General features: G+C 51.1%; 1 protein-coding gene across 7 annotated transcripts in view; it reads left to right on the forward strand.

Annotated features, from left to right (window-relative positions):
- Positions 1-820: 820 nt before the first annotated feature.
- SYT6 (synaptotagmin 6) overlaps positions 821-12,413 on the forward strand; it is a 66,142-nt gene continuing 54,549 nt past the window's right edge. For 2 of the 7 annotated variants that reach the window (XR_002316718.2, XM_070463891.1), the window contains exon 1: positions 821-1,606. Coding sequence is in view for 3 of the 7 variants with exons in the window: in XM_070463891.1 (XP_070319992.1) it covers positions 1,444-1,606 (163 nt within the window). In the remaining 4 variants the exon portion in view is untranslated. Of the gene's footprint in view, positions 1,607-2,089; positions 2,445-12,413 lie in introns of those variants that run through there. The other 5 variants (XM_070463890.1, XR_002316722.2, XM_020908245.2 and 2 more) reach the window with 5 other exon arrangements.

Genomic DNA, 12,413 nt, shown 5'->3' on the forward strand with positions numbered 1-12,413 from the left:
GGGTGCGCATGCCACTAGCAGCAACTGAGCCTTCAGCACCATGGACAGAGCTAGGAAGCGCAGGCGGTTTGCCAGGGTCCTCTTAAGCACCGCCCCGACCCTCCGTGCCCGGGGCACCAGCTGACCAGGGTTGTCGAGGGCCGGCTAGCGCAGATGGCGCACGATGGAGGCCGCCAGGAGCTGGGGCTCCGAATCTCCTCTCTCCGGAAAGTGAGTCACCGCCGGAGCCACTTCCAATTAGCGTGTTAATTAGGAGGAAAGACCCTCCTCCTCCACCCGCCACCCGGATACACACCAGCCCCCTGGCTTCCAGAGGCTGCAGCTAAAGTTTCCTTCTCAGCTCCGGGAAGGCAAAGGGACTTGAACCTGGAGTTTCGGGTGAACCCCACAGAGGAAGAGGCCCACCAGCCGAGAATGCAAGATTTTTGTGACAGGCCCCGCAGGGGCCTGGCGGCTGTCCACAGACCTCCAGGTTGAAAGGGGCATCTAAGAGCCCTCAGTCAACCTGCTTCTGGACCTTACGCCACAGTTCCGAGAGGGGAGTTCTGCCCAGTCTAGCCTCAATCCTTCCGTTTAATTTTCGGTCTTTTTGGCCCTTGTTATGCTTGACAGCAAGCGTAACATCGGTAGTGTTGCACCGAAGCGGGGAGATGGGTCTGGCGGGAACCGAGGGCCCTCTTGAAATGCCCCCCGTTCTTATTCGCCAGAAACTTTCCCCTCCGGTTGCCATGGAGAGAGACGGCCGCTGCCTCCCGTCGCCATAGTAACGTGCGGGTACCGAGGACAGCAGGAATGTGGGGCTCAGAAAGTCTTTTTGCAGTTCGTATCGCCCCACAGTCTTGGGGTCTTCTGCCTTCGAAGCTGGGACAGGGGGCGAGTCTGACTAACTTCCCCGATTAGGAACCTTGGCCAAGGTCCTCCCACTCCTAGCAGGGTCATCCATCTTTCTAGAATAGGTTTCTCGATTTCGTTGCCACTTGTGTGGCATGTGGCAATTTACCCAGTGTTTTCACAACCACTGTCTTTACATCTCCCCGCAGCCCGTGAAGCACTCGTTTCATTTGTACCCCTTTCACAGAGAGGAAAAATTGAGGTTCAGGGAGGCCCAAGGTCATGCCAGGCCGTGAATGCGGAGCCGGATCCCAGGCTCTTTCCCAGGTCTTGAACCCTCCAGGATGCCGGACAGCTCGGTCCCTCCGTCTTGAACCGCCCGGCCTCAGACCGGTCGCTGAGTGTAGAGGGGGCGGCCATGAGGCGCCAGACTTGCCAGCTGCCGCGGGATGCCACGTGAGGGGCGGAGACCCTGCGGGGAAGTGATTAAAAGCCGAACGGAGCCGGAGGGGGCCGCCGCGGGGAGGGTCTTCTTGGGGCCGCCTTGCCCCGCCCCAGTCCGGCCGCGGCGCGGGTTCCGGCGGCTGCTTGGAGGGCTGCGGTGTCCGGGGCATGAGTGGGGTGCGGGGGACCGGGGAGCCTCGGTGCCAGGCGGCGCTCGCGGTCCTGGCCTCTCTGTGCCGGGCCCGGCCGCCCCCTCTCGGGCTGGACGTGGAGACTTGTCGAAGCTTCGAGCTAGAGCCCCCAGAGCGGAGTCCGAGCGCTGCCGACTCAGGTAACAGGAAAGAAGAGGCCCCTTCCCTTAATGGAGTCTCGCCCTGGCTGTCCCTGCTCCCCAAAGCCCCAGCCTCGGGAACCCCGGAGCCTAGGTGGAGAACTCTAGCTCAGGATCCTGGATTCGGATCCAGCCCCGGCTAGTGCACTGGCCATCGCTCGCAGGACAAGCATAGAGATGCGAAAGGGACCCGGGAGGGAGAGGATACCCCTGCTCCAGCCTGTGTGACTCTGCGGGGCCCCCGCGGAAAGCCGGGCTCCCAAGATGCGGCTCCCCGAGGGGCCTCAGTTTCCCTCTTGCTCTCTCTGCTCGCCCCGCGGGCGATCTTCCAGGGGAGGGGGGTCCGTGGAGCAAGCAGGAGACCAGCGACATCCTGGCTGAGGAAGTAACTCGTCTCTTCGGAGGGTGTCGAGGTCCCTGGGTGCGTCTGTCGGTCTGTCCCGTCAGTTGGTCTGATCTCTCGGGGAACGCGGCCCCAGCTCCCTGGGTCTCTCAGGGAGAAACTTGGGTCTGCGCCCGGCACGAGGTCTTTGTGTCCGGTGTCTCCGGCTGCGAGTCGCTTTCTGCGTCTCCGCTGGGGGCGGGGGGCGGGGTGGGGGAGGGTGTCTCGGCATCCTCTCCGCCGCACCCCCCACTCCCCACCCCTATAACTCGCTCCCTCGGTCTCTCTCTGACTCACTCGGACTCGGGGCCGATGAGCGAAGGAGCCGGTGTCTCTTGCCGACTTCGCCAAGCGGGCGCCTCCTGCCCGAACGGCGCGGACCCTGCGCCGGACGCAGTCCCAGGCGGCTGCCGAGCCCAGGAGGGAGCCCGAGCCGGGTCGAGCTCGCCGGAGCCGGTGAGTCCGGAGCGCGAGCCCCGCGGGGCCCGGGCCTGGCGCGCAACTGCGGCGTCTCCCTGGGAGTCGCGACAGCGGGAATGGCGTGTCGCGCCCTGGCGGCGGGAACCGCGGGAGGGTGGGCGGCGTGGCGGCCGGCCCCCGGCGGGTATTTACCTGCCTCACCCTCGCCGCGCGGCCGCGCTCGCCCCCGGCAGCCGGGCTTCTTTGTCCGGATCCCGATGTTGGAGGGTCCTGGGCGGGAGGGAGTGACGGGCGATGGGGAGAGGTTGGGGGCAGTGTGAAGGCTCGAGAGAGGATGTGGAGTGGGGGTAGGGAGGTCCTGCAGGGACCCGGGCTCCGGGGTTCGTTTGGCTTCACAGACTCCACCCCACCTTGTACCCCAACCCCCGTGGCGCTGGGCCTAGAGTTACGCTGGGGTCGCCCCGCGGCGGCGCATCATCCGCGCGGGAGAGCGAGGAGGGGGCCCCAAGAGGCGGGAATTTCATCTACACGCGCTTCTCCTGGGACCAGAAGCGGGGACTGGAGCCACGGCTCTGGGAGGAGGTACAGGTGGGGTAAGCTCTCCAGAGGCCGTAGGTTCCAGGGCCCTGTTTTCACTTGAGGTTAAAGGTCGGAGATGTAGCTAGGTCCTAGGTTAGGAACAGGGCCGCTGGGGAATAGGGGAGACAGAGGAGGGTAGTGGGCCCCGGGGAGGCTTGTATGCGCGAGGGGCCTGTGTCCAACCGTGGGGCGGGTGAACCCACTTCGGCTCTGTGTGGGTTGTAGGGGGCGCTGCTCCCCCCAACTCTGGTCCTGGCAGTGTTTAATCAATGAGTTGATTACTGCAGCAGAAAGGACTGAGGTTAGATATGCAGAAGAACTTTTAGAGGGTGGTACGGTGATGGAGGTTGATTCTTCCTGAAGAATCTCTGAACAAATTAGGCCCAGTAAGTATTATCAGATTTTGGTTCTCAGGTGCCATCACCTCCTGCACTACCCAACTCCATATGCCCGTCAGACACACAATTTTCCCCAAATCAGGGAGTCTCTTCCTGCCGCCTCCCCAGCTCCCTTCCCTTCTTTGCTCCAATGATCCTTCTCCAGTGGGTCTCTTAATGCTTGCTCTGGCCCCCTCAGACCCTAAAGGGGCTAATTCAAGGTGAGAACACACCTGTCGAGTTCTGCCTGGGATGGAGACTATTCCTCCTGTCTGTTTAGAGCAGAAATGCTAAGGGTGAGGGGCAGCTGGCATACATGTGTACACATCATACAGGGAGATACAGGGAGGCACTGGTGTTCTGACTCCAGAGGGACACGCCATAGTCTGCAGTGACAGGCACCTGGATGGCCAGGCTGTGTATGAGGGAAGGCTGAGGAGTAAGAGCCAGCAGGCCCAGATGAATCAGTATGCCTTCCCTGCAGGCTGCTTCAGAGAGCAAGGTTGTTGTCAGCCCTGGGGAACTTTAACTTTGGCTGCTGAGTCACAAGCCCTGGGGCCAAGCTGTGGGGGGAGGGGTCTGAAAGGGATGGGAGAGGCAGAAGAAGACCCTTGATCAGAACAGGAAAAAGAAAAATGGTTAAGTGTGGCTTTGGGATCTTGGAGGCTTAGGTGTGCATGGAGTCTGGGGTGATGCTGTGGAATTTGGGATCAGGCCCCAAGGTATCCCACCTCCCAGGCATCCCAGAACAACTGCATTCCAGAACAACTGTCTGGGTCCTGATTCTCCATTCAGAGAAATGCTGCATCTTTTTATTTGCAGTTTCATGAAAAATGCAAGTATTCCCAGATCCCTTTGCCACTGAATGTTTTCCTCTGCCTTTCTACTCCTGTAAGTCTCTAGCTCATGGGATTTCAAGTAATACCCTGAGATTCAACAACTGAGATTCAGACTCTACTATCATTTTCAGGGACCCTCTTATATGCCAAGGTCTGTGATATCAATTGCACAAGAAATCTCAATCAGACCCTGAATTGGAAACATCTGTACACAGCTGTCTGAGCTAAAAGCAAGTCCCATCTTTTCTTTAAAAACTCTAAAGGTAAAGGGTCTGCTTTCCCTTTTACTATCCACCTACCCTCACCTCCCACCCCCACCCCAGGGATACTAGCAGGCAGTTCTTCACCTTTCTTTGTGTTCTTTGCCTTATGGAGGTGAATAAACTTTTTTTCTTAAGCCAAGTTGCAGAGTGTTAGGTGTGGGTAGCTTGGGTTCTGATAGCATTCTCAAGGTAGTAAGAAGTACAGAGTTGCTCCAGAAAATGCAAGAATCTGTTGAGAGAGCCTGAGCAGCCCTGCCCCTCCCAGGCTGGCATGCAGGAATGATTTTCTCTGGTGTACTTATGGCCAGGAGATGTATGTGATGTTTGTTCACTTTTCTAATGATTTTGGAGATGTTCTGTGATTCAGCCACCTGGCTTTGAAGTTGGCCTTTTGCAGCACAGATAATATTTCTCCTGCTTGTGATGCCAAATTAAATGCACAGCATTTCATCCAAACACACAAAAAAATTCTGTTTCTGTAACTGAGTCAGTCCCTCACTCCTTGATGGAAGGAAGGAACTTTGCAGATTTTGCCCTCTCTGGGGAAAAGTGCAATACAGAATCCTTTAGAACCCGTGGTGATGATATTCAGACTATGGTGTGTCTTGGGCTTTAAGATTCTAGAACCAGGATTGAGGATGTAGGAGTTGTAGAGCCTTTGGATTTACAGTTCGAGAAGTTACCTTCTCTCTGTGTGGAAACGTCAAGAGTGGGGATGGTAGATACAGAATGTTCCATCCTCCCAAGCTCTGCACAAAAGATGTGTTCTTTTCTAACTGTTCTAGCATGACTGTGTCCCCCCTGTCCGCAGAGTTGGGGTATGATGTGTGACTGAAAATAATGAGGGCTAGGATTGAAGCATGTGGATCAGGCCAGGTTTTTTTAGGTCTGTGTAGGGCTTCCCTGCTGACTCTTTATGGTAAAGAATCTGCCAGCAATGCAGGAGACCCAGGTTCAATCCCTGGGTCAGGAAGATCCCCTGGAGAGGGAAATGGCAACCCACTCCAGTATTCTTGCCTGGAGAATTCCAAGGACAGAGGAGCCTGGTGGGCTACAGTCATGGGGTTGCAAAGAGTCAAACACAACTGAGTGATTAACACTTTCACTTTCCCACAGAACTGTCTGGAGTGGGGTGGGGGGTAGGGGGAACATAGGGTAAGAGAAAAGTCCTGACCCAACTAAGTTGCACCCCTGCTAGTCCAACTTAGGAAAAGACGCCTAAAAGAAGATGGAGAAAAAAGGGGGTAAAAAAATTAAAAAATAAATACAGAAGGACACAGCCAACTTAGGAATTGAAAGCAGAGGGACTGAAAAGTGGAAGTGAGCAGTACATCTAGCCCTGGATTCTCCAGGTATGACACTACTTTATCCCTCCCTTCTCTCTATGTGGGGGCTGAACTGTTTTTCTTGCTCCATGAGGACCAGGCAGACCTCTTTTCTCACCGGTTGCAGGTATAAACAGGGAGATGAAGGTAGAGGAAAAAGAATCCAACTTTCTGTCTGCCCCTCTCCCCATCATCTGAGCCTTGACTGCTCCATTCATAGGGGCCACATGTCCTGACCACCAGGCAGAAAGGTACAGTTACCATCCATCAAAATAATAATACTAAAATAATCCCTAAATTAATGCCAATGCTCTGTTAGCTATGACACTTCATATTAGTCTCTGATTTATCCCTGAATCCTCTAATGATGGTGGAAACAGGCACCCAGTCATAAAGCTTGGTGGGGCCATAATTAGTCCAGCATTGTCTCTCCTCATCACAGCTTTTCCAAGAGCGTTAATTCCTTCTCTGTTTGGACTCCACTAATTATCCCCATTGGTAGTTCAGCCTGGATCTTTGAAAGAAGGAAAGGAAGCAAAGGCTTCCTGCTTCCCCTCCCCCAACCCTGAATTTTAATTATACCAGGTCCTCCTAATAAATTTACAAGCAGAGCTTATTATTAATGGAAGATGTCTGTGAGCCTCAGAACAAAATAGCCTTCATTGCCCCCCCCCCCCCCCCCCACACACACACACACACACTCTCTCTCTCAGGGATTTGTCAGGTACATTTCCTGGTGGGACTTTTCCAGGTGCCATTGATTATTTGCCTGATAGCTATAATTTCTGCATCTTCCAGGGAAGGAGAAAGAGATAGGGGATGAGGAGGCTGGCCCCCAGAATTCTGCCCAGGTTCAGAGGGCCAGGCCAAACACCTGAATGATGCTCCCCACCCTCTCCTAATTACAGTGAAGGAATGCCTCCCCAGCCTCTCTGCCCAGACTTCGCCTCTGGAATACTTCAGCTCCGCCTCCACACCCCTTAGGGAACTGCTCAAGACCCTGGGCTTCGACACCAGAAAGTCCCCAGTTCAAATCCCAACTCTTCCGCTTAATTGAAGTACACTTTGTACAAGTTCCTACCTTAACCTCTCTGAACTTAGTTACTTTATCTTTGAGAAAGTGAAAATGAAGTCGCTCAGTTGTGTCCGACTCTTTGCGACCCCAGTGGACTGTAGCCTGCCAGGCTCCTCTGTCCATGGGACTCTCCAGGCAAGAATACTGGAGTGGGTTGCCATTTTCTTCTCCAGGGGATCTTCCCCACCCAGGGGATTGAACCTGCATCTCCCGCATTGCAGGCAGACGCTTCACCCTCTGAGCCACCAGGGAAGCCCTTCTTTGAGAGGTGAATACTAATTTCTTAGGGAGGATGTAAAGATTAAGAGATCTTGTAAGGGGCACAGCACTTACTATATAGAAATAAACAACAAATACTGTTACTGGGGCTTCCTTGGTGGCTTAGACAGTAAAGACTCTGCCCACAATGCAGGAGATGTAAGAGACATGGGTTTGATCCCTGGGTCGGGAAGATCCCCGGAGAAGAGCCTGGCAGCCCACTCCAGTATTCTTGCCTAGACAATCCCATGGACAGAGGAGCCTAGTGGGCTACAGTAGTCCAAGGGGTCACAAAGAGTCAGACACGTCTGAGCAACTAACACTTTCATTACTAGTGTTCATATTAATGGTTCTGACCAGAGTCTTTTCCCTTCCTAGATTAGACACTGCACCTTCCAGGGTTTGGGGCCTCTGAGTTTCTTGCTGGCTGCTCCCTGAGTTATGCGGGTCTGTGCCTCCAGCTGTGTCTGCCTGGGACCTCTTTCACTGAGGCAGCTTTCCCTCTGTAGAGACTGACATTGCCCATTTCTGAGGGTCCATCAGCAACCCCAGACCCTGCAGCCAGCCTTCTCCAGCTTTGAGGGGAGCAGAGGAAACGGTCCTTTCTTTTCACTTCCTCTCTCCAGTTTATCTTTTCAATTACAGTCTGTTAGCAAGACTGTCTGTTACTATTACAAAACGGATCTTCCTGACACTGAAGCCCATTAGAAAAATGGGAACAATAGCAAGCGATGAGAAAGGCTGATAAATCCTAACACTATGGGTGGAGAGAAGAGGAGGGAGCCCTGGAGTATCAGGGCTCTGTCTCTGGAGAAAGAAGTGTCAGTGGGGAGATAAGAAAGGCCTGGGTTGCTAGTTAATAGCTTACCATTTTCCAGAGAGAGAGGGAGGCCATGAGCCGTTCCCCCCTGTCAGACAGTCTCACTTAAGGTGACAAGCAGGTCCTGCCCTGATGGCCTTCAGGGAATCATCAGGAAAGAACGGCCTGATCATCATCACCAGGAAAGAAGGGTCTTGAGGTCTCTCACAGGCTTGCCCCCTGGTCCCATGTCTCCCTCCCCTGCCTCAGTGGCCAAGCTTTGGGTCCGTTCTGTAAATGGAAGCTTTGGGCCCACCCAGTAAACTATTATCCACCACAGAAACAAACACCAGGGAGAAACAACGCAACTGACCTTTGGGAACTTTCACCACAGGTTGGGCTCCCCCGATGGCTCAGTGGGCAGAGACTCCACCTGGTAATGCAGGAGACACAGGAGGCGCGGTTCAGTCCCTGGGTTGGGAAGATCCTCTGGAGGGGGAAAGCAGCCCACTCCAGTATTCTTGCCTGGAGAATCCCGTGGACAGAGGAGCCTGCTGGGCTACAGTCCAAAGGATCACAAATAGTCAGACACGACTGAGCACCGAAGCACACACACACCATGTATCCAGCATTGTGCTCAAAGCCTCACTTTATCTAATATTTACAGTGATCCTTTGAAGTAGAAGAGGAGACCGATGTTTGGAGAAGTTAAGTAACTTGTTCAAGGTCACACAGTTGATGGGCATACTCTTTGGTCATTCTGGCGCTGGTGCTCAGTGCAGATGTCCGTCTCGTGTCTCTGAGCAGTTCCCCGGTCCAGGCTAGAACCCACGTGCCCTGCACAGCACCAGATCACTGGGTGTGTTTCCGAAGCCAAGTCCCATCACTGTCTGCTCTCCCAGAGGCTGCTGGGTAATTGGTCAATATGGTTCCCCAAACCAGGTGCCCATAAAATACTGGTCTCCTCTGATACCTGATACTGAGTAATGGATTTCTTTCCCCCAGTTTCCAAGCAAACTTTGCAAAAGCATAGTATGTTCTGAATTGTACATTTTTCTTCCATGAATTTCTTCTTATTCCTTTGGAGCTTGCTTCTGTTCACCAGCTGGTTGGTGACAGTAATGGCAAAACAACTGAACAATGAGTTTTGACAGAAAAACTTGGAGATGTGAGATCTTTCACATAGTATGTATTACATGTTGAGATACAGGGAGATCTAGCTATAATATATATATGTATATAATATGTATTATATAATAATAATAGTCTACTATGTGTATATATAATATGTATTATAATACATATATATATTATATAATGGAATAATTATATTATTTCTACTGGTAAAATTGTTCCTAGTTTGTAATGATACAGTTAAAGCGATCTCTCTTATTAGTGTTCATGGTTTGCATGTGTTCTGCCCACTAAACAAATTTTAAAATGAAAAGATGTTCAAAATCAGACTGGGCAGAACTAGATAATTCTAATAAAAATAGCAAATATTTATTATATGGCTTACTACATTCTAGGCACTGTCCTTTGCACTTTTGATACACTTGATCTCATTTAAATCTCACAATGACCCTATGAGGTAGATACTATTATTCTACCCATTTTACAGATGATGAAACAGAGGCTGAGAGAGATTAAGAGTCACAGTCGATAACCAATAGAGATGGACATTGAATGAGCCCAGTCTGACCCCAGGACAATGCTTCTTTCTCTCCAGGCTGAAGGGGAAATAAAGAAGGAAAAGGAGAGGAAGGAAGAATACGAATACAAACACTCCGGAAGTTCATCCTCTTTTTCAATGTGTAGGACTTTCTCCCTTACCAGAGGCCTACCTCTCTTTCTTTTATTAGAGGATAATTGCTTTACAATGCTGTGGTGGTCTCTGCCGTATATCAGTATGACTCAGTCCTAATTATATATATACATCCCCTCCTTCTTTAGCTTCCCTCCCCAACCCCTCGCCACCTCCCCAGGTCATAATAGAGCACCAGGCCAGGCTCCCTGTGTTACATAGCAGCTTTCCACTAGTTATCTCTTACACATGATAGTGTATATATGTCAATGCTACTTTCTCAATTTGTCCTACCCTCTCCTTCCCCCACTGTGTCCTTCTTCTCTACCATGAAGCTAGTGTATGGTATAATATGATGAGCACTGGGTCAGAACTCAAAAGGTGGCTAAACTGCCCATCAAAATGCTATCTGCCTCACAGGGTTGAGGTTCAAACAAGACTTGAGTGGGGAAAGGCTTTGAAGGCTGTGTATGCACTTGCAGTTTACTAGAGACAATGCATCCTGGTGGGTTGGTCCCAGAAGGCCCAGGGTCGGAAGGCAAGTGTCTTAGGTCACCTGGGCCTTTGGACAGCCCTTTGTGACACATTTTCAGCTAGGCTCTGCGGGCAGGCTGAATTCCAGGCCACATGCAGTGATTTTAAAGGAGCTAAACCCTCTGCAATCATACCCACCGTGGCCTAATTCTGGTGTTACCAGCCTTGCCCACCACCTTGTTCCCCTGTGGTGTGAACCCACTCAGCATCGGGACCTAATTCCTTTGCATGGCCCGCCTGTGAGGTATCCTGGAAGAAGAGTCTCCAGGCAGAGGAAGGGCCTCCTGGCCTTACATAACCAGTATTGAGCACCGGGTGCCAATTCCCAATAATCTCACAGTGCTGAGGGAACAACAGCCAGGGGTCATGTGGAGACACATTCCAAATAGCAACCATGCCGAGGAAAAATTGATTCCTCCACCTCTTTTCATTTATGAATTCAGTTGCTTTTTTTTTTTCTTTTTGTCAGACTGAACATTTAAATGCACGCTCTGCTCTCTGGATTCCCCCTATTTCTCCCCCTTTCTCATTAAAATTCTAATTATTACCAGAGCAAGAAAGATGTATGATCAAAGGAAAGCAAAACCCTAGAAATACCTTTTGTTTTAAGGTGACTCATATTGCAGAAAATGCACCCAGAACCACTGTAACAAAGAACAGATGTGGAGGGCTCAGAGATGGCCAGATACCTTTAAATATATATATACATACATATATATATACATATATATATGTGGTATATACTTAGCTATATCTGTGGTAGCATTCCTGTGAACCCCAAGGGTATCAGGGCTTAAGGAAACAGTCTCCAAACTATTTAGATCATGAAATCGTAACAGCAAAAATTTTTTTAATTTAATACTTCCAATATGTGTTTATTTGCTCCCATGTTCTATACACATGTACAAAAGGGGTATTGTAAAGGTGACTCTCCAAACACTTAGCAGTTGTGTGACCCTGCTATTTAACCTTCTGTGCCTTAGTTTCCTCATCTGCAAAATGAGGATAATAATCTTCACCTGTTTCACTGGAGAGTCTTAAATGAGTGAATACATAAGAAGCACTTTATGCCTTGGACATTGTAATGTTCATAACTTGACTAAATTCAATAACAAAATTCATTACTATCAGTTTATATATTACAATTCTGATTTTTTTATTTTTCAGATAATGAATAAATATTCAAGAAATCTGACATTTTTTTCTCTAACGCTCCCAGGACGCATGCACACCATAATTGGAGACCTGTAGTCTAGAAGTTAACTTAGAATCAGTTTGTCTGGTCCCTAGCAGTCTCTAGTGGACTAACCTCAGTTCCTATGCTGAGGAAAGGCTCCCAGGTCTCTGTGCAGGGGCTTGGGGGCTGGAGAAGGTGGCAGAAGGCATGAGGGTCCTATGTTCCTATTCCTTAGTCCTGAAGGTGGTAGCTGATCAAGGCAATACCCTACAGCCAGGGAGCCGGGAGGCAGTGCTAGCTCCCCAGAGAGGATGACTGATGTTTTGGCCTCTTCCTCAGGTCCCTCCGGAAGGAGGAGAGCTCTCGCTGCGGCCTGTGCTGTGAGAGTTCTCTTGATCCCCGAAGAGGGACCAAGCATCTCCCAGCCTAGTTTAGTACCAGGAACATGGCAAGTGCTCAGTAAATATTGGTTGAGCGATAATGACAGCTGTTTTATTTGACACTGATCGACTCATTCATTCATTCTCATGTATCCATTTCTATGCTGAGCCCTGAGTCAGACAAATAAAAAATAACACAGGGTTATAGTAACCTACAGTTTAATCCAGGACAAACAGTCTGGGACAGTGGAATGAGCCCCAGGCTGGGCAGGCAGTGGACATCTGGACCCTGGACTAGGCTCTGTTCTCTGACCACAGGCAAGTCCCTCGTCTGGAACACTGCTCCCACCTGCAGAAGCAGAGCCTGACCTCAGTACTTGTAGGGTCATTCCTCACTTTAAATCCCAAGATTCTTAAGGCTTGGACAGGATAATTCAGAGGCTGCAAGTTATAGGCCTGCAGTGGCAGGCAAGTAACAGGGACAGGAGCGGGTGAGCACACAGCCTTCCGAAGGGCATCGCCAGTTCTCAGTATGTGGGAGCACAGGTCCAGTTACCAAGTCCTCAGGCCATTTCCAGAGAAGCCAGGAATCTGG

This window comes from Odocoileus virginianus, unplaced genomic scaffold (genome assembly GCF_023699985.2).
Source record: "Odocoileus virginianus isolate 20LAN1187 ecotype Illinois unplaced genomic scaffold, Ovbor_1.2 Unplaced_Contig_8, whole genome shotgun sequence".
Classification (NCBI taxonomy): Eukaryota; Metazoa; Chordata; class Mammalia; order Artiodactyla; family Cervidae; genus Odocoileus; species Odocoileus virginianus.